The 22,618-nt window shown below is 38.4% G+C and overlaps 2 protein-coding genes across 2 annotated transcripts; one reads left to right on the top strand and one right to left on the bottom strand.

Annotated features, from left to right (window-relative positions):
• Positions 1 to 331: 331 nt before the first annotated feature.
• On the top strand, positions 332 to 15,912 carry krr1 (KRR1 small subunit processome component homolog). Its single transcript, XM_059326150.1, has 10 exons — positions 332 to 434; positions 3,878 to 4,053; positions 5,887 to 6,021; positions 6,228 to 6,353; positions 7,553 to 7,636; positions 12,469 to 12,525; positions 14,246 to 14,416; positions 14,731 to 14,808; positions 14,976 to 15,072; positions 15,188 to 15,912. Exons 1-10 carry the CDS (start codon positions 359 to 361, stop codon positions 15,337 to 15,339), a joined length of 1,152 nt encoding a protein of 383 aa, XP_059182133.1. The 5' UTR covers positions 332 to 358; the 3' UTR covers positions 15,340 to 15,912.
• glipr1a (GLI pathogenesis-related 1a) lies at positions 15,702 to 22,325 on the bottom strand. The gene is made up of 5 exons (XM_059326154.1): positions 22,155 to 22,325; positions 20,232 to 20,480; positions 19,996 to 20,114; positions 17,802 to 17,887; positions 15,702 to 17,507 (listed from the first exon to the last, which is right to left on the bottom strand). The coding sequence occupies exons 1-5, from the start codon at positions 22,323 to 22,325 to the stop codon at positions 17,368 to 17,370; spliced, it is 765 nt and encodes a 254-aa protein (XP_059182137.1). The 3' UTR covers positions 15,702 to 17,367.
• Between the last annotated feature and the right edge of the window lie 293 nt (positions 22,326 to 22,618).

Here is a 22,618-nt window from a genome sequence, read left to right as displayed (position 1 = left end):
ATTCAGTAAGTTAAAATGACAAAATAATAATCAGGTGAGGTTGTGCTGAAAGAGATGATACCAGCATGGCATGGCAATAATTATTTAAGTTGCATATACAGGCAGAATGAAAAAGAGTCAAAAACCAACAAAATAGCTCCAAACTCCAAAGGGTTGAAACTAAGACTAATAAAAAAATCCAAAACTATTATAACCTTGCCTCTGACAGGAGTATCTGTTGATTGTTCAGCTGAAAAACAAAAATCTACTGTACTCTAGCAGTAAGATGACTCCAGAAGATGGCAGTATACAACACACTAAGGATGCAAACTGCCGTTTAAGTCCAAAGAAGAAGAAGCAGGACCCTTTCCCAACAACAATGGCGTCCTCTACGAGGGGAGACGGCGTGAGTGAAGCACAGACAGGGAAAACATCGAAAAAGACTAAAAACCAAGGTAAGTTATGGGTGCTGTGGAGTTGAATGCTATTATTTGACAAACCAGCTACCCATTTAGGGTGATGCAGAGCTGAATTGCTCCGGCTACTTAAAGTGTTTACATGTGAATTGTAAGGCACGCTTGAATTAACGTTAGCATTAAGCTAGCAAGGAGCTACCGTGTGTTGCCCACAGTTGGTGACTGTTAATACAAAAAAAAATACTTTCCCCTCGGTGACTTTGTTTTGAGCTTCAACCAGTGAACAGCATATCCCAAAACACTGGTGTAGCACAGATTTATTTAATCCCTGTGTTCTTTGCTTGTACGTCGTCACCCTGTTAAAATAATCGCCTAACTTATTTTTTCAAGTTTTGCAAGAAACACAAAAAACTTCCCCAAAAGTGTAACATGTGACATTTATTGATCATTTCACTCAAAAGGATGTAACAAAGGATGGCTATTGGCATAGTAATAACACTGTGTGTAAATTATGTAAATTAAGAGAAATAAAGGACTTAGGCAATTTTTGGAAGACGTCTTTGTGACTTAAGCAAGATATGGTAACACTTTATTTTGAAGGTGTCTACATAAGAGTCACACAAGCCTGTCAGAAACATGACATGACAAGTATCATGAGCATTTGTTACTTCAAAGTGTCATTAATGTTCATGACACATCCCATGTCATGTTTATGACACACTCATGTCACTCTTATTTAGACACCTTCAAAATAAAGTTTTACCATATCTTGCTTAAGTCACAAAGGCATGTTCAAAAAATTGCCTAAGTCACATTTTATTTTGACTTAGGCATAATAAATCCACTTGAGTCACATGCTTGACATAGGCCATTATCTTTAAGAGGTAAAATCACATGATCTGATCAACTGAGGATGTAGGCGATTTTACCATATGAGGAGATGATTTAGGCAAAAAAAAAATAATGACAAAAAATGACTTATGCGATTATTTTTACAGCGTGACGACATGGACCAAGTGTCAAATATAGTTTCTAGCATATTATTGTCTACTTTATCCTCCCAAAGTTAGTAAGGCAAATAATTAGGGTGATCATATTTTCAAATCCCAGGACTGGGGCCTTAACCCCTTGATGCACAACATGGGTCTAAAGCAGGGATGGGCAACTTAAATGCTGGAGGAGGCCACAATTTTTCATAGACACTACCACAGGGCCATATAGGACGTGCACTTCACCAGATATGATGAAACTGCAATTTTACATGTTTACAGTAGGGCTGCACGATTATGGCCAAAATGATAATCACGATTATTTTGATCAATATTGTAATCATCACGATTATTCATCATGTTAGGAAAAACATCTGTATTTTTATTGCACTACTTTTAAACAAACAATAGGAACAGTTTTTAGTGTGTGTACAGAGTGTCCGGTGCTTGTTGTAAACAAACAGAGATCGCTAAGTGAACACCTCCTCTAGCGGCATACACACTGTAGTGCTACAGAGCTAGCTGTTAGCCTATTAGCAATTTGCATACTGGATGCTAAGGGGTTAACATCCCCTCTGGCTCTGCAGGTGGGAGAGACTGCAGCAGGAGGACTGTGCCGCTTCGACTCCTTCTTACTCTTCTTATGTTAAGAAGAGTAAGAAGGAGTCTCCAGTAACAGCAGAAAAAGTCGCTGGATTTGTTGCCAGTAGCTTTTTTGAAAAAATGTTGCTAAGGATGTCTGAAAAGTCGCTAAACATAACAAAAAAGTCACTAAGTTGACAACACTGATTTGCCAGCTTTTACAAATGGCGCGTGTTGCATTAAGTACTACGTCACATCCTGCTGGTGGTTGGTGGACTACTGGTGTAGAATGTGCTTGATTAGATCTGCAGGAGAGACACATTTTAAAATGATATTGGTATGCTATCAGGTTAATTTAATCGTGCCAGCCAAAATCGTGATCACAATTGCTCAAATGCATGTATACCAGTATAAATAGGAATACAAAAGGTTTGAAGCAAATAAAAAATAACCACTTACTGTGATTTCTTTTTTTTTCAGTGCAAGAACAGCAGACTAACATTAATTGCAAGAAGTAATTTTTTGCATTTTTACACTGCACTATTAAGATTTCATGCTCAAATGCATGTAGTTATACTGAGGGCCACTTAGAGTGAGGGTGCGGGCCGTATGCGGCCCCCGGGCCTCCAGTTGCCCATCCCTGGTCTGAAGTGACCCGACTGAGTTTTTATTTCCTATATCTTTGCAATAAATGAATTTCATCATTCAGTATTCTAGGTTTTCCTCAATCCACTTGTTTTTGATCATCATGCGTCCTAATTTTTTTTTTTTCATTTCTTACTTTTTTAATAACAATCCTTTTTGTATCACTATGGTTCTAATGCACAACATGGGTCAAAACTTTCATTATGGGGTATTGTGTGTATAATTTTAAGGAAAAATGAGTTTAATGAATTTTGGAATAAGGCTGAAACATGACAAAATGTGGAAAAAGTGAAGCGCTGTGAATACCTTCCAGATACACTGTATGTGTGACAAAATGATACATAAACATGTTAAATTTATTAAATATGAGTGTTGGCCTCTCTTACTGCTAAAGTAACTATTTGAAACAAATTACTATTATTATAGTATTAGGTCATTTAATTTTAAATCAAATTTGGATGAATGAGTAATTTTTGACCCATGTGTGTAAAATTGATGTAATAATAGAAAAACAATTTTTCTTCATAAAGTATGAAAGGAAAAATGGATAGAATGATCGGTTGTAATAAAAAAAAAGATATTCAAAGAATACTTGGACTGTAAAATCATAAAATAAATTTATTTAAAAAGATAGAGAAAAGAAACACACAGCCACCATGAATTAACATGAGAAATTAATGCGGGTCATTTTTCACCCATGTTGTTTATTAGAAGGGGTGTTAATATGTTGTGCACCAAAGGGTTAAAGAGCAAGCAAGTACCTTAATGCACACGTGCATGCACCATAGGCCTTTTTATCAGGATAAAACAAGTCGATTTTAAAGTCATAATTCGCTTCAGTGTTCTTTTTAAACTTTTCTTTTCAAGCACTTATGTTATGACAGTGTTAGACCAATATATCCAAATGTGTTAAGATCAAGAAATCGTTGTTTTTACACCCTAAAAAACTAACATTTTTCTTTTTAGAAATGCAACATGCAGCCAGCTATATGCTGCCTTTTTATAAAAAAAATTTTGCATTTATGCATATCAGGCTTTTTGAGACATTTGTATTAGTATGTATGTATGAATGTATGTAGTAGTGTATGTAGTAGTATGTATGAATTCTCGCCCAGCTATAAATGCACCTACAAACATTCATCAGTGTCCTACTGTTGTAACGGGTTCACCACTAAAACAGCAACAACAAATGATGTGGTTTGAGGTGTATGGGAGGAAAAAAGCAGGTGTCATAGAGTCATTGGTTCTGATGCCTGTGTCATGCAGTGGATGAATCTGAACTCTTGACTGTTCCTGATGGATGGAAGGAGGCGGCTTTCACTAAAGATGACAACCCCCGTGGTCTGCTGGAGGAGAGCAGTTTCGCCACGCTTTTCCCCAAATACAGAGAAGCTTACCTGAAAGAGTGCTGGCCGCTTGTAGAGAAGGCCTTAGGAGAGGCGGTAAGTGCGCTGAGTCAAGTTCTCTCTTTAGACAAAAAGGGCTGAAACCAAACCATAATGTTTCTGGATCAGAATCAATTTCAAACAAAATACATTTGCATGCACAAGGATTTCATTGGTCACCGATGTTCATATATGTTTACTAGGGTGGGCTTGGGGGGTGTACCAGGGTATTCAGATATTCTGTCAGTATGATTATCACTACTGTCAAAAATAAGAACACTGCTCTTTTAGTCTGTTTAGGCTGGTAGTCATGCAGGGTTTTTAATGCGTAATACACAGCGGCCGCTTCTAGAGGACAGTCTCTGCATCGTTCCATGTTATGCTGGGCTTACACCAAACGATTTCCCCAGTCCCAGACTAAAAACTGAAAGTCTTTAGTAAATCTAGGAGTTTTACTGGAGTCACGGAGATCCCGTTATCTCCATTGTTAAGTTTAAGGTAGTAATCTGCACTGTTTCATATCAGTCTTTTCCTAGTCTTGGGTTTGGATCATATCAAACGTGTTTGATATTATCACAAGTCTCAGTGACGTAACACAATCAACAACCAATAGATGAGCGGGGAAAAGGTCTCCGGTTCCAGACCGGCCAGTAAAACCACTTCCACCGGAAAAAGTAACATAATAATGATAGTAAGCTCAGTCCTAAATAAAAATATAGTAATATATTTACAGCCACAAGCGGGATTTTGGGGGCGCTGTTTCTTAGTAAAGAGAACAGTAAGGAGACCCAGTTAAAATGTATAAATAAATATATAGCCTACATAAATAAGAAATAAATAATCGATGATTAACTAAAGGAAAGTTGATAGAGCTGGTAAATATAATTCTTCAATTAAATAAATTATAATTAAATGACAAATGTATATCATGAATTCATTTCTAAATGTTCTTTTCCTTTATTCTTCCTTATATCTATTTTTACTGTAAAATAGTCAACGTTTCATGTCAGAAAAACAGAAACCCTTTTTCAGATTTGTGAGGGGGCAATTTGCGGCGTCTCCTCTTCTTTTTGTTGTTTTTGTTTTTTCTACACAAACCACTGCACACACTAGAGCAGCTGGAGCCAGTTTTTACTTGGAGCACGATGAGGAAAAAAATTGCATGGTAGGTAAAAAATGCTAAAAGAATCCAGTTGTAGTCTTGTAAATAGTGACCCTGAAAGATTCACAGTCTGTCTAAAATAGCATAAGACATAAACACCATGACAGTCCCACTGGCCTCCATGCTGCTTTCATCTGTTTACTATCCCTGAAGAAACAAAACAGAAAGTCTATCAACTATTTTTGGGGGTTTTCCTGAGTTTTTATGGTAAAGGTTATATAGCGATTCGGGCAGAAGTTTGACTTTGTGTACTCTCGCTGCCATTATTTAACATTATATTTTAAAAAAGTGATTATATGATCATTTTTTGCCCATGTTGGGTCATTGAATTAACGTAAACATAAAGACTTCAACGGGAAAACATATTTGTGCTGATCAGAGCTCCTCTACTTTTCTTTAGGTTTTTTTCCCCAAATACATTTATTTTGATAAAATAATGCAATTCTTTTACCAATAATATTGTTGTAGCTGCAGCATGGTGCATGGGAGATAAATGAAGATATTTGTTGTAATTAAAATATTGTAGGATACATATTGTAGCAAGTTTTTAATAAATATATTTTTGTGTCTGTCATATGTATTTAATTGCTTGAACTTGATCCTGTACTGTATGCACATGTAAACAAGCTTGAACTGGAAGGATTACGCCTGGTCAGGCTGAACTGCAGCCCTGTACTGCACCTGGTAATGTTTGCATCTTGTGTAACATGGATTTTTGTTCTTCTCAGCACATCAAAGCCACTCTGGACCTGATAGAGGGAAGCATCACAGTTTGCACAACCAAGAAAACTTTTGACCCTTATGCCATCGTGAGAGCAAGAGATCTCATCAAGCTGCTGGCCAGGAGTGTCCCATTCGAACAGGTAACGATCACAGGACACTGCTGTCACACAGGGTTGTGGTCTGTTGATTACACACTCTCTTGTTCATTTAACACACATGTTCTATGTAGATGTTGTTCCTTTTGCTTTTTTGAAAAGTGATAATGCCTGTTGGCCGCAGCAGCAGCAAACACAGGAGAGATGTTGAGTTCTATTCATTTTGCGTTCATCCTGTTTTTCACTTCCAGGCAGTGCGGATATTACAGGATGACATGGCGTGTGACATCATTAAAATCGGGACCCTTGTAAGGAACAGAGAGCGTTTTGTGAAGCGAAGACAGCGACTTATTGGCCCCAAGGGCTCCACCCTAAAAGTGAGTCCCACATCTATTACCTGCAAAGAAGCAGCACATAAAATACTACTTTCTTTTCATTGTTTGTGATTGTTTAACTGTTCACTCAGTTGACCGACTTCAATAACTAGACTCGCTAGAGTCCCAGTTAAATACAGGTAACACACTTTTGGGATGTAGCTTTATAGCAAGCATCTATCGAGCCAATAGCTGCATTCACAGTGTGTTCGAGGAGAATTTTCCGCAGTTATTTCGCCAGGCTTTTTTTTTAAACATAACTGTCCTAATTTTTATTATACAGTAAAATTTATTAGACCACCTTGTTTTCTCCCCGCGACCCGGCCCCGGATAAGCGGAAGAACATGGATGGATGGATGGATGGATGTTTTCTTCAATTTCTTGTTCATTTTAATGCCTGGTACAACTAAAGGTACATCTGTTTGGACAAATATAATGATAACAAAAAGAGCTCATAAGAGTTTAATTTAGGAGCTGATATCAAGATATTTTTCATGGTTTTCGTGACAATGATTTTGGTTATTATCAAGAAAACAATGGAAAATGTCTGTAGCGTTTGGCCATTATAAATACAGCGGAAGATGAAGAATTACAAGACTTAAGTATGTGTGTGTGTAACAGTGTGCCTTGTACCTATGGTGCACATTGGAGCACCCAATAAAACCGACTTGTCATGTTTGTCTGAAACCAACACTGAGTAAGCTGCTTGCCAACTTAACTCTGCTGATGTCCAAAAGGAATTATGTTACACCAGATGCCAGTGGAGTTTCCTTTTTCATAGTTGATGTAACCTTAAACCCTCTTGCTGTCTCTTTGTTTGGATTATTTTGAGGATCTACAGGTATTTTGACTTTTTTTTTTATTTACACTTTTACAGCTGTGTTGTTTTTACCATAGCTAGCTGACTGATTACGGTTTTCAGCAGATTATTTTCCACCCCGAGTATGGCAAAAGAGTAGAATGGCTGCCATGTGAATATGATCCAAAATCGTTCAGCCCCAAAACCCAATAAATTTTACTGAAGTACAAGTTGAGCATGTTGACTCTAGGAAATGGTTACATATGTAAATATGTGTGATATTAGGAGGAAAACATCTGCATTTATCAGTGTTACTGTTAATAGATTGATTCTTTTTAAGTCATAATTTAAATTACTACTTTCCTAATTAATTACAAATTACTTTCCTTTCCATTTTCTTTAGGCGTTAGAGTTGTTGACCAACTGCTATGTGATGGTGCAGGGCAACACGGTGTCAGCACTGGGGCCGTTCAACGGACTAAAGGAGGTAAGACTTCTTTTCACCATGCCCTTTGGTCCCAGTTAACCCTCTTGGACCTGTCATACACTGATCTTAATCATTGCATATTTTAATGAATTATTGTAAGGGAGAATAAAGGTTCTTCTACGTTTTATTTAAGGCATCATATTTTGACGGCCTTCTTGTAAATTCTGTGGTGGATTCTGTTAACACATCCATGTGCTCCTGTTTTGAAAGCTACATGTGTTTAGCGACAGGAAGTAATTCATACGGTTAGCAATTAATACTAGCAGTGTACAGAGTTTAGCTTTTTGGGATTAAAACAACATTTTATGGACACTAGGAGGTGTACTCACTTTGAAGTCACATTGGTCTTTGTAAATGTAGTCCTTATTAAAGTCTGTCTAGGCTTCTCACAGTTGAAATACTAAAACCTCGACCATCAAGAAGCTTTTGTTTAGTTTTACTTGTTTATACATTTTTTAAAAATTAGAGCAGAATAGCCTTTATGTGCTTCCTGAATTTTCTGATTGTGAAATTAAGTGTGCCGGAAGATTGCTTTTATTTTGAAGTCGGGTCTAACATGTTCTTACCGTAGCGCTTAGTAAATACATGCACCGGGAAACAGGTGGAGGCTGACTGGCCGCAGTGTGCTTTGTTTTCTGTCAGTAACGTTAGCTAGCCATTCGCTCCAACAGGCAGTCTGACCTCACTTAGAAACTACAGTGATGCTAACAGAGTGCTCACGATGTTACGGCTGTTATGACATCTCAAGTGTTTGACTTCCTGGCACTGTTCCATTCGCGCGTCCCTGCGGCGAGAGAGCAGAAGTTCGTTCGTTCTGTTCGTTCCGCGGAGCCTACCGATGTTGTCACTGCTACAGAGTTACAGCGCGGCGCCGCTACTAAATTAACCCATTAAGGCCTAAAGCGCATGGAAAAAAATGCCTGGAAAACCTATGGGCGATTTTCAAATGACCCCCTAAAACCTGAAGTTTTTCTGGAAATTCAACACCTACTAAATAATAGATTTTTCAGCCTCTGTAGCAGATAGAAATTAAATTCAAAAAGTATTTGAGAGCTTATAACCGTGGCTTTCATACGAAGTTGAGTTTATTTGTCCAAACCTTCAATAAAGTTTTTTAAAAAATCAACCAACTCAGCAAATGTTACATTTGACTGAATAAAAAATCCTATGCATAATACTAATACATGCCCATTAGCAAGATGCAAACATGATATGACCAGTGGAAGAACAAGACATAGTTCTCATTAGCCTACTGTAATAAAAAATAAAATAATTATCATAATAATAATAATAATAATAATAAATAATAATAATACATTTTATATATTGCACTTTTCAGGGTACTCAACGACGCATAAAGTAATATAAGACAAACAGTCATGATTTCTTATATCATCATCACAATCAATTAGCCTATTATTAATATTATTAATATTAATATATTATTAATAATATTATTAACATCTCCAGATGGCCACAAATCTGTCTGCTCTTCGGTGAAAATATGTTGTCTAAAAACATATTCCTCATCCATAAATCCCGGTCGATTGGTTCTGAGGGTTCAAAGTCCAGATCAGCAATAAAATTATCGGCGCTGTTTTCATCAAGATTGCTTCCGTCACTTACTGCTGAGCTCCTCCACTATAGTCGTCTTCCTCCATGATTTATAAGTTCTGGAAAAGTCCGATGTTGCATTGCGACACTCCCGCATGTATTCTGATCATGATTCTGATGCATTTCATTGGCCAAGAGACCGAAAATAGGTGGAAAAAAATACAAATACTACAAAATGACATATCCGCTGTCCTGGCCTTAATGGTAGAGTGACGCAACAGCGCTCCCGGTTTTAATGGTAGAAATGCGGCGCTTAAGAAGCTCTTAAGCGCTAAGAGCGTCTTAGGGACGCTCTTAAGAGCGCTGTGAAAGAAGGAAGTGTTTCCCAGAGTCGTTCTTAGCTTAAGAAGATCTTTCACTAAGAAGGAAGTGTAAGATCGCCCTGACCCACTCTTAACGGCCTTCTTAGCGACCAAACGCTCAGTGCAGCCGCATCAGGGAAAGTTATATCGGACACAAAGGAATACTAAAACCCTGCGTAATGATGAATGTGCGCTCATAGCTGCAGAACACTGACGCAAGAAAAATAATAGCATAAGAAGAAAAATAACGATATAAAAATAAAGAATTGCCCATGTGTTCCTGTAGCTACATAAATGAAATAAATCATCATTACTATCACTCTTTACGTTTTCACACACATTCGGCATCTGCATATGAGTTTACAGTAGCTATAAAAACATAAAAAACCCTGTGGTATTTCACAGATATGAGGGAAACTGACAGGTGTAATTGAACTCAGCTGGAACCTCATCAAGAGGGTCTCCACCTGCAAGTCTATATAAAGGCGTTGCCGAAGTCCACGCGTGTGAGACACCATGGCTGCAATACAGCATATTCTCGCTGCGAACCAACAGCGTCGCCGTGCGCAAAGTCAGACGGTTTATATAAACGCTTATGTGCGTCAGCACTTCTCCCCACTCGACGTGCTGTCGGACCGGGCTGTCCAGTCCAAGTACCGGCTTCCTCGTGAGGAGATCCACCGCCTCGTCACGCTCGTGTCACCACACATCCAGAGGGCAACCCGCTGCAATTTTGCCCTCAGCCCGGAGGTGCAGCTCCTCGCCGCGCTGCGTTTTTACGCAGTGGGGAGCTTCCTGGAGGTGGTGGGGGACGGCACCGGCCTCAGCAAGGCACCGGTTTCATGGAGTGTGGCAGCCGTGACACCGATCCTCCTGCGCCATGCCCGGAGACACATCAGGATGCCCACCACGCGGGACGAGGTCCGCCAGTGGGGTATATATGCGTTAATGGCTTGATTACTACTCGGATACACCTGTTAGCTGTGATCACACACACACACACACACACACACACACACACACACACACACACACACACACACACGTAGCCTTATTGCACAGGTGTGTGGGGTGACTTAAGCGCTGATAAAGTGGTGGGTGATCGATTTGCCTGGCATCGATTGATTTATATTTCAGCACCACGGCGGTGGACAGCTCCCACTAAGAGCTTCTTAAGAAGCTTCTTTGGCGGGATCTTAAGAAGGCAGTTAAGAACGCATCTGGGAAACACCCCTATCTTAGCGCTCCTTCTTAGCCGAACCCTTCTTAAGAGCCTTCTTAAGTCCTTAAGAACGAGCGAATCTGGGAAACGCGGCCAATAACATTATTAATATTATGAACTTCAGAGTCTTTGTCTTGGTCTGTTGTCGTGTGGTTAGTATAAGGAGTGCAGAAGCTGACCTGTGTAAAGTTCACTGGGACAGTAAAAAATTTTGTGCAACGAATCTACAACATCCCAACATAAAGAAAACACTTACATTAGAAATATGAGCCCACTGTTCTGTGTGTGTGTCGTCTTGCTTTAAGTAAATATAGATGTAGATTTATTATTGTAAATCAATTAACAAAACACAGTAGTTTCAGAGCTTTGAACATATTCATAGAACTGAAGTTACATCTAGTAACTATTTACCTCTGCTGGTCAAAATAATGAGCTGTCCTTTTAAGTTACCTTTAGCCCCTTTCAGACTGCCCTTTCTTGCTGCGATACTTACCATCTGTGACGTTTTGCTTGCAGTCCTGCTCGCTTTTGATTGCTGAATAAAGTCCAATAGTCTCTGAGTGCAACAGTCGTAGCCTGTCCCAACTCCTGCGGTAACGTAGTGCTGGTAATTTGGAGAATTGCTGAATGAAAACTCTCCTCAGGTCTAATTGGGCTCTAGAGATGAGATGAGGTGGAACAATAATCCCTGTTGGGAAATCTGGGTGTTTGCAGCAGCAAAGAAATAGTTGGGGTCAGAGCTCCAAAGTGTTCAGTATTAAATTAAGTTTATGAATTTATTTAATTTGTATAGCACTTTTTTTGCACCAAAGTGCTTCACACAGACTAAAAATATATGTATAAACATAAGAGGAAAACACACAGTACAGACACACACAGATTTTGCTAAAATTAAATGATATGAAAATAGAAGCGGATATAATGACACTGAAAACAAGTGAATCAGATTAATGTAAGGATGCTAGGACTGTGGAGGTGAAGACAGATTGTAAACAGGAAATGGTAATTTGTTCATCAATGACTTTTTGCACATTAAAGGCGGATAGAAAATGTCTAATTTTAAAGATAGTTATGATTTGGATGAAGCTGGACCTACTAACAGAAAGTCACCCCGCCTGTTAAACAAATGATTGTTGCTTATTTTAAGCTAGTTTTTTGTTGTTTTTGTTTACATAATGGCAGTTTCAGGCCACTTGCAATTTCCATTTAACTGTTTATTTTATAATGTCCTGTTTCATTGCAGTGGTGTTGTCAGTGTCCTCACCTCAGCCTCACATATATATCTCTTAAGCAGGCAAGCTCCAGACTCCTGGCTAAATGTTGTTGGTTTTTTAAATGTTTTTAGTATTTCTATCTTAAGAGAGGCAGGGGGTACATCAATAGTTAAAAAGTTATGGGGAAATTAATGTTTAAACCACCACTGTCATGAAAAAAAAAGTTTTGCAATAAAAACATCTAATAAAACAAATCACTAAAAATCAGTTATTAATGAAAATGAATGCTGAAATCAAAGGTAATAATGTTGACTTGAGTTAATATAATTTCTGAAATATTTTCCCATCTGGGGGCATGAAGCTCCTCAGTCTTTTATTTAAAACTATTCACATTTACATATTATTGGAACATTAACACTATAGATTAGAAATGCCCTGTTCACGAGGAATTTTTAAAATGTCTCTTCCTCTAATGTTCAGGTACGCAAAGTGGTGATGGACACAATGAAGAACATCCACCCCATCTACAACATAAAGGTATGTTCAAACTGCTGACAGAAGGTTTCTGTCCGGCCACAGCTCAAAAACAATAGTACTGGACAGAGTGAAATGTTTGGACAGGCTGCAATCATGCCCAATGACGATGTTTTCCATCCTTGTTCTTGATCTCCTGACTGAAATAAATCCCTCTGGGCTTGTCTGCCATGGCTGGTGCAACCTGGAGCTGAGGGCATGAAAGAGCCACAGATGCTATATGTACTATTCTACGATAACATATTGCTGCCACGCACACAAAAAAAGGCTCAGTATTGCGATATAACAGGATGGTTTTCACATTATTTCATGAGTTATTGCATAAGAATGCTGACTCAGAAGGATTTTGAAACGCAACGCTCCTATGCGCTGGCGGCTGTGGCTCAAATGCGTAGGGACCGTCCACAAAGTGCATGTTACCATGAAAAGGTGTAGGGTAAAAACAAATCCATCCACACAATAATCCATCCCAGCTGGTAATTGAAGCTTGTAGTAGCACTAAAACCCCCTCACATATTAATTAGCTCATCTTGGTTATACTGCAACACTTACTTTGGGAAAATCTGCATTTATTTAATTTTGGGGATTTTTTTCATCCTAAAAATGAACATGTGCATGACAAAAGAAACTGCTTTTGGCTTGCAGATGCTGAAGTAAGACCAAGGTTTGGGAATGTTGCTGGGGCAGATGGGATGGAGGCAGTGATTTTGGGTGGTTGGTCTCTACGTTTTTAACTTTGTATGCAATTGCATCAAAATGCATGTAATCCAAAAGAAACAATAGTGATACAAAACTTCCTCGTCTCTAAACCTCATCCTATTGTGTTGTTATAACATGACTACTCATTTGCATCACAACAAAAGCTGTTTACTTAAATGGGTACATCACACATCTTACCTTCAATACTATTGTATGAAACCACAGTCCTTCGTTTTGAAATGTAAAAAGAAGACTTTCATCGAAGAAAAAAGACGTATTACTACTATAAGCTTCAATGGTAATGTTATTGAATATTTTCTGTCTAAAATATACACATAAGCGTATTTTTCCAAAACAATAGTTGTAGTATTACCAGCTGGGATGGATTATTATGTAGATTGATTTTTTTTATTTTTTTTTTTACACCACACCTTTCCATGGTAACATGCACTTTGTAGATGGTCCCTGCGCATTAGAGCCACAGTCAACAGCACATAGGAGCGTTGGACTTCAAAATCCTTCTCAGAGTACACACACTTATAAAAAAAATACATCATCCACTGTGCTCAATAACTGTAGAAGCTCATCATGTGTCAAACCAAGCTTAAAGTACATTTTTATTGCTGCTACTGGATGCTTGAATTTCTCTTGGGATAAATAAAGTGTCTGTCCGTCTATGCCTGCTCGTTTTGTTATCATGAAATAACGTGAAACTATCACATTATAATGTGACACTGAGCCTTTTTTGTGTGTGTGGCACCAATACGTTTCTGTACCATTCACAGGGTTTTATTTTAACTTGTCTTTATCTAACAACACTGTGAAACAGCCTTCAAGTCTGACTTGTTCAATACGGCCACAGATGTCCTGGAGGATTACTAGTCCTGGGACTAATAATGACTAGAGCATTAATTGATAAGTGGAGGCAGATGATGTTGTGCTGTTATGCCAAAAAAAAAGTATCTCATTTTTAATTCCTTTGACTCCACCCATTTCCACATTTTCTGACAACTGGAACCATCAGACACTGATGATCAAACGGGAGCTGTCCAAAGATCCTGACTTGCGGATGCAGAGCTGGGAACGTTTCCTGCCCAAGTTCCGCCACAAGAACCTGACCAAGCGCAGGGAGCCCAAGAAGAAGAGTGTGAAGAAGGAGTACACACCGTTCCCCCCAGCACAGCCAGAGAGCACGGTCAGCTGTTTGCTTGGAAAGACATTTATTTGAACATTTATAGTTTAATAACTGCCCCAATCCTGTTCATGGAGAACACAGTAATGCTAATTTACTTGCTAAAGATAACATGTAGCATATTGTGTATATGCACAATTGTTAATACAGTATCATGCTTTATTATGGAGGAAAAAAAGCTATGCGAAGGCAGATGTTTTTAAGTTCTTCTGACAAAGTACATTTCATTTTAAGTTAACAAAGTTTAACAGTTAACAGTGCTGTTAAGATGAATTTGCATATAGAAACATTTTAACATTGATTTTAATTTCATGTAGGTTGACAAGGAGCTGGCCACAGGAGAATTCTTCCTGCGTGAAAGTGTGAAAAAGAGGAAGAAGATGGAAGAGATCAAGGTGATCACTGAGTGGATTAATCTTCTGCTGGGCTGCATTCACATGAGTGATATTACATAAATACTATCCAGCTATTTTTAAGCCTTATTTCCTTCTACTGCTTAGTTAGTTTAAAAAAAAAAAAAAAATCTAGTGATTATGTAACTGTTATTGTTCCTCTTTCTAAGGTGAAACAAGCAGAGGCACTGACCAAGAAGCAGGAAGAGCGGAACAAAGCTTTCATTCCTCCTAAAGAGAAGCCTTTAATGAAGAAATCCACTAAAGGTATACATAAGGGAATAAGTCTTTACATGAGAAACAAGCAAATATGTCTTAAACTGTGCAACGTAATCATCCAGCTAACCGATATCCAACATTGTTGATCTTGTTTTTGTCACAGTTTCTACAGAAGGCAAGCTGGACATCGAAGCCATTAAGGAGAAAGTGAAGAAAGCTAAAACCAAAAAACTGGGGGCTCCACCAGTTAACCCTGCACCCCCCAGCAGCACCACGGACAAAAAGAAAAAGAGCAAAACAAAAAACAAAGGCTGACCACAAACACACACCTCTGTCGTGGTGTGTACCATGTGATATGGTATTTGTTGGGCGAATTAGGGACCTTGTAAGGACACGAAAAGATGGGACGTCAGCCGTACTGTCATGGACGTTTTTATTAAACTGCTTTTGGTGTGCGGATTTTGTTTTCCCATTTCCTAGACCAATTATCTGTCAATAGAGATAGAAAGACCACCAGTGAACGATGTCATACATTTTCCTCTTGTCTACTTTATTGGTCTTCTATTTGTCCAGATTTTGTTTGGTCAGTATTTATACCTTATAAAACATATTTTCTCCTGCCTTTTAAAAACAGATGTTTGTTTGGGAGGAGGCAGACTCAATCAGATGGAAATGTGAAATTAAAGAGAAGATTTTTACAACTTAGATCTTAAATTTGTAGGTTTGTCTTAATTTCTATCATTGACATTTTTTTTTTATCATACTGTATGCTATGGGGGATTAGGTACTTCTAGACATGCTACATTGATGCTTGGGTTTAAATTCTAGTTTATCTGAATAACTTACTTGGAAGTGTAAATTAAGGTAAGTATAAAGATTATCATTGTGTTTTGTGTGTTCAGCTTAGTGTCTGTCTGTTTGTACTTGGATTACTGGGAAAACTACTTGCAAGGATTTTTATGAAACATAGTTGAAGGGTGTTGCATGGGCCAAGGAAGAACCCCAACAGCAGATCAGTATTGTGGCAAAAACAAAAATGTTTTCACTCTATTCCATTCTAGTTCACGATAATTTAATTGCAGAGATGTACCCCTTTTGACAGTAAACATTAAGTCACTATTTTAACTATATCTTAATTATTCATTCTCCTTATTGGTACTCGGATCGCATGGGGCTGGAGCCTATCCCAGCTGATATTGGACGACAGGCAGGGTACATCCTGGACAGGTCTACAGATTATCACAGGGCCCGTAGACGGCAGAGACGGTAAACCGTTCACACTTTCATGCACACCTACGGCCAAAAAGTCACCAATTACACCTAAGTGCATGTTTTTGGACTGTGGGAGGAACCCACGCTGACACTGGTAGAGCATGTAAACATGCAGCTTCAAAGTATTTTGTGCTACACTAGCTTGTGATGGGGAGAATGGTGCCACTGTCATTACCACTTGCTGCTGAAGGCCTCTGCTCTTCTCCGGTTCTCTAACTAGACTGTTGGTCATTTTTGGAGTTGTTCCTAAAGGAAGCTGACTGCTACCTCTAGCTGCCGTTGGCTAGTTTTGTGAGTCATACTGGCAGGACTGCTCAGACCACCTGGGGAGTGTTAGTGTTTACACCGCTGGAACAACAGCCTTGGACTGCGAGTAGGAGATGGTCTTTAGGCACAGGGCATGGGGAGGGCCTGGTTCTATTATGGCAGAGACGAAGTAAATCGAGAGGATGTTGCGGAGGAAAGAGAGAAAAAAGAAGTAAGTGACCCAGGCTGCTGTACAAGAGGAACTGCTGGTCGGGCTTTGAGAGAGCTTCCCAGAAAAGAAAAGGCTGCCGACAGACACCAAGGTAATATGGCTGTTGGACTAATAACTCATATTAGCCGGCCTGCTATGTCTTGTGTTGCTGCACTTGCTTTATGTTCAGCTGTGTTCAACAAAGTTGCAACTCACTAGATTTTGATCGTAAGTAATGTAATCCTAACAGATGCTTGCATACAGCTATTAATATTAACGACAGCATTGTAGATGTAAATTGTACTGTGAAACTGTAGGAGCTTAATTGCAACAAAAAAAAAAACAAGAACAATAGAGATAATGAATTAATGTTTTTAAATTCACCTGAACCTTTTGTTTACTTGGGGGGTAGAGACGAAACCTGAGGATTTGGTTGCTTGTTTCCTGTCTGATAGCTCAAATCACTGGCAAGCAGTTTTACTGTAAAAATCCTGGAGGGTAAAATGCAATATCTTTTGACTGTTTAAGTACAGCTCTGATTGGACTCAAAAGATGTTGAATAAATTCCTAGTACTGGTTGAAACGGTCAATGTCCTTCAGGGCACCACAGTGGTCTATTCATAGCAGAAGACATCAGGATAAAAGTGGCGAACTACATAGGCCGTGATGAAGGTGAAGATAAGGGCAATGGGCCGGACAGCCAGAATCAACCCATAGTTGGAGGCAGAGTCCCAGGCTGGGGTCCAGCTATAGCCTGGAAATACAAATTAAGTGGGATAGAGTGGTTTTAATGTTTAAACTCAGCATAGCTTTAACTGCTACTTATCCAGTTGTGTATTGTGTACTTTTTAAATAACATATTGTAAACTGAACTACATTTTTAACGAAATATCGGCTATTTTCAATTCAAATTGCACTTTTCTGTGAATCTCGTTCTTGGCTTCCTCCAAAGACATTAAGACAGAACTGATTGAAAGGCCTTCTATTCTTGAACAGATGCAGGGTGAAGATTTTCTTGCATCACCAAAAAATTGGACTGAATACTCACGGCAGAGATTAGCCTCACAGGTGCCGTTACATCCGGAGCAGGCTTTCCCTTGATGATTATACGGTTGCCTTCCGTTCACATTACCCCTGCACAAGGAAGCATCATTCCAATTAAATCACTTTCCCATATTTTAAGTCGCAAATCTTTCTGGATTGATCTTTGCTCTGAACTGTTCTGGAGTCTTATTTCTAGTTGTTACAAGTGCTCAAAACAAGGCCCAAAGGCCCTGAACTTGACTGGAGAATGTGAGCACCTGTAAGTAAACTCTGACCCACGTGTTGAACATTTTGGAGACGGGGAAATTGGTCACCGAGATGGTGTGGTGGTGAATTGAAGCCAGATTGTATAATGCCTTTTACTAACTGAATTCCTCTTAATATCAAATGTTTATTAAAGATACAAGTTATAAATACTAAACAAGCTGAGTTTGTACACGCGTTTTTCGTTAGGCATATATTTTCGTTGAGCAACTTTCAATTGTAAAATAACCTGCTGGCTCATTTCTATGCAACAGATTTAAGTTCTGTGAAATGAGAATTTATGGTTTAATGTGGTTGTATAGTAGTATTATCCACGTGTGTACATTTCTAGTTGGGTTGTCTCTTATAAAGTAAACACTGCCAGCAGGTGTGCATAAGCCCGATTTATTTTTGGTCTTTTTTGCGCACCTACGGTTGTAATTTCGACCCTACGCACTGTTTTATAAATGAGACCCCAGTCTCCATTGGCTGATATAGTTTATTTTCAGCTGCAAGTTAACAAACAATAAGTGCTCTAGTGCAGTGGTTTGCAACCTTTTTTCAGTGATGTAGTACCCCCTAATCAGAGCGCTGTGCCATCAGTGTCTGATTTATTAAACTTTGGAAGTGATAAACACATACAAAATTCAAACATTTGAAAAAAAAACCTATTTCAAACATTTTAAATGTTAATAATCCATGACTAAATTTATTGCAAATATTTCTCATCACTAAAATGTAGTGATTCAAACTAATGTAGTAAAAACAGTGAGCATATAACCATTTAAAACTATAACTGCTGCGCTTCAACCACGACTCCATCTTTGAGTTTTCAAGTGATTGAAAGGTGATGCCAGGTGGCATATGACAGGTTGGGTCCAACCATCCTGGTATGGGGGAGACTCTGTTCATTCTGTTCACTCATCTACACTACCATAGGGCCATATATAGGACCGTGCACTTAACCAGATATGATGAAACTGGAATTTTAAATATGTTTACAGTGCAACATATTTCATGCTCAAATATGTATAACAGTATAAATAGGAACACAAAAGGTTTGAAACAAATAAAAAATAGCCACCTATTGTGGTTTCTTTTTTTTTCAGTGCAAGAACAGCAGACCAACATTAATTGCAAGAAGTAATTTTTTGCATTTTTACACTGCACTTTTAAGATTCCATGCTCAAATGCATGTAGTTGTACTGAGGGCCACTTCAAATGAGGGTGCGGGCCGTATGTGGCCCCCGGGCCTCCAGTTGCCCATCCCTGGTCCACTGAATATAAAATTCATTTTATGAACTTAAACTTATATTTTCCCAAAATATTTATTAAATAATTATTTTTAAAGGATTTTTGCATGGATTGCTACTTTTTAAATGTATATTTTAAAATCTCCCGTACCCCCTGGAGTGCCTTCATATACCCCCATTTGAGAACCACTGCTCTAATGAGTATGTATAGCAGCAGGAAGATATGTGGGATTGAGTGTGGGCATCCAAGTGCAATAGTGGGGCTCATGGCTGTGTTTGTAATTGTTTTTGGACAACGGAGCAATATGCAACAGGAATAAGGTATATCAAGCTTTGGATTACATAATAATGCTTGTTTGTGTAATGACAATTCCATGCATTTTGTTGGTACTTACAGTATGACTGTTACAATTTTATTTAGCAGATGCTTTTATCCAAAGCAATGTACATTTGAGAGTCCATACAACATCCCAAAAACTGTGAGCAAACAAATTATACTGCCAGCCATACACTTTACTGTACTGAACCTTGCTTAGTGTTTTAAACATGAAACCTAACCACATCCGCAAATACCAACAGAGGAAAAAAATACAAGAAAGGTGATCTGTTTTGTAATCTTTTGGAGCCTTTTTAGCCCTTTAGTGATCCATTCAGAGTTGAAATATCACAGTTGTAGTGTATTTGTAGATGTGTTCAACTTACGCTGTAGCATAGTTGCAAACAAAGATCACACCCTCTTCAGAAGCAAAGTTTGTGTTTTTGACACCATTTGTGCAGAGCTGGGCGGCACAGCCAACCTTGTAGGTGCTTGCCCACACCACCTGGAGACCACAAAAGGGTTAAATTATACAAAACATAAGATGTCCCTCTGTATTTGCCCTAACCTCTTCAAAACATAGAACAGAAAGAAAAATGTTTCCAAAGAAAAGTGCACACACCTGTGTATAGTGGCCACAGACTTTTGTGCAGCTGTTGCTGCTGTAGCGATAGTGTTGTTTTTCATCCACCCAATTTTTTATGGCTCTCATCACATCAAAATGTGATGGTGGGTATCCTGCCCATATGTTTTCTCCTACAGAGGAGAAGGTAGGGTGCATACGGCGGACATATTTGAGGTCGGTGTTGTGCTCAAACAGACATTTCCTTGCCCACGCTCTTGCAGTAATGGCCAAGCCCTCATCCCATGTCTGGATGGACAGAGATAAAGATTGTCAATCTGTTGTCCTTTACAATAACCAACCTTTATTTACATTAAGCTTCTAAAGTGTCAGGTCACTCTTCCTTGTGGTATTCAGAAAATCTAGCTGCTAGCCTCATTAAAAAACAAAAGATAGTGTTTTTATTTGAAGAGAGAGAAAACAATATTTATTAGAAAAGATTAGGAAAAAAAAACATTGTAGAAACTACTTTTGTGTCATTGCAATAACTATAAATCAAAACATAAAACTTAAAATGAAATAAAGCTGACAGCATTGCTTTATGGGGACAAAATTATTTTTCCCTTCTGTTTTTATCACCATTAGATGTAACTTCACCAAAACTGGATTACATCAATCAATCAATCAATCAATCAATCAAACTTTAATTATATAGCGCTTTTCATACATATAAATGCAACTCAAAGTGCTTTACAAAAGCCATCAGCCCGTCCAAACATATAAAATACCCACAAACAGTATGACAGAGGTAACAGGACAGGAAGACAGAGTATGAAGAGAGAGAAATACAGCACATGTGAGGAGAGGAAAGGAGGAAAAAAAAGTAACCTCATGATCTAATCCGATTACACAATCATTTTTTCTTTCGCACAGCCTATTTTCAAGCTTTGATCCAATTTGATAATTTCCAAACAACCGTACCCTGATCTTTTGTTCTTGGGATTGGACTAAATTTAATTTGCACATCCATTAACAGGACAATATATTCACACACAGTGGCAGTTCTAGACCAGTTTAACTGTGGGGGCCAAGCAGGGGCCAGTGTTTAATCAGAGGGGCACATTAAAAAACGGCAAAGATGATATTTGAGCATTCAAAACCTTTATTTTAGCTTATTTAAAAATCTAATTTAAGTATATTTGGAAAAACTACATTGATTGAAACAGTGAGACTCACCAACATTAACAATTATTTTTGTACGACAATGACATTTCTAATTTTTGTGCACAATTACTTTTTTATAATTTTGAAAGTGCAGTACAGTGAGAATGATCTTTAAATTTAGCTTTTATTGCACAATAAAACTATTATACAATGTACACATTATGGGTTCCATTTGTGTACAATGAGATATTGTTTGAACAAAAAATAGGTAAGAATTGTTCTGTCGTTCATCGTTATAAATTGATAATTTTATTATTAATTTGACACAGGGGCCACAGCAGGGCCAAGGGCTTCTTCACAGGGGCAGTGGCCCCTGTAGGCCCCTGTGTACAACCGCCACTGTTCACACAGCTTATAAAATAGACACCTACCATTGGCTACTCAACATAATGTAACTATAGTACAGAGGTGGGTTGATTTGCAACACAGCTAATTTCCTCTGCAAGACATTATTGCGTTACATTATAGACGATATTAGTTAAATTCATGTTTCAAAGTTCACTACATTGAATGTTATGCGAAAGTAGGTATTGACTTCACCACCGAAGTATTCATTCACATTTATTTCCTCTTAGGTCACTACTGTACCTTTCTAAAACCAACAGTGCTGATCAAATAATCACTTTTCTTTTTACTCCGTTTACATAAGTCTTACACATTGTTGTGTCGACCCGTTGTGCTGTTGGTGAGGTTGTTTCACAAATGCACTTCTGTCATTTGTTTATGACGGTGAGAAAATAAAGAGTTTATCATGCCTACCATGTACAGCATGTCACTTGCAGGTGGATTGACAGACGACCGCGCCTCGTTGTGTTTCCTCACACATTCATCAATAAACTTCCCATCAGTGATTTCTGGCAGTGAGACGGAACACAAGCCACAGTCCAGGATAATCCAGCCCCACAGTAACATCTTCATCACACTCGCCATGCTTCAAAAAATAAAATACCACAGGCTAAGGCTCAGAAGCAGTTTAAAAAAGAAAAGAGAACTTGCATCTGCCCCATGAGAACAGGAAATTACACACATAAGAGGAACAGGATGTAAGTGATGTTTTTGAGATGCAGTGGTGTGAAATTTCATGTGGTTGAAAAATAGATTAGAAACAGGTCAGAATAGGTCATGTATGCAAACAATATTTTAGGCTGGAAGTGACACAGAAGTGGTTATGAGAACTTTGTGTTAATATTTTTGTTTGACTGCAGCCAAATTTTTGTCCGTGC

The sequence above is a fragment of the Centropristis striata genome, chromosome 22 (assembly GCF_030273125.1).
Source record: "Centropristis striata isolate RG_2023a ecotype Rhode Island chromosome 22, C.striata_1.0, whole genome shotgun sequence".
Classification (NCBI taxonomy): Eukaryota; Metazoa; Chordata; class Actinopteri; order Perciformes; family Serranidae; genus Centropristis; species Centropristis striata.
This window is presented reverse-complemented; position numbering and strand designations above follow the sequence as displayed.

Bases quoted from the DNA above. Each gene is read 5' to 3' on its own strand.
- krr1 (XM_059326150.1), top strand. From the start codon at position 359: ATGGCGTCCTCTACGAGGGGAGACGGCGTGAGTGAAGCACAGACAGGG. The intron at 6,354-7,552 runs GTGAGTCCCACA...CATTTTCTTTAG, and splicing joins CCAAGGGCTCCACCCTAAAA to GCGTTAGAGTTGTTGACCAA. The intron at 12,526-14,245 runs GTATGTTCAAAC...TGGAACCATCAG, and splicing joins ACCCCATCTACAACATAAAG to ACACTGATGATCAAACGGGA.
- glipr1a (XM_059326154.1), bottom strand. From the start codon at position 22,325: ATGGCGAGTGTGATGAAGATGTTACTGTGGGGCTGGATTATCCTGGAC. The intron at 20,115-20,231 runs GTGTGTGCACTT...TGTGGTCTCCAG, and splicing joins TCTGTGGCCACTATACACAG to GTGGTGTGGGCAAGCACCTA. The intron at 17,888-19,995 runs GTAAGTTGAACA...TTCCTTGTGCAG, and splicing joins GTTTGCAACTATGCTACAGC to GGGTAATGTGAACGGAAGGC.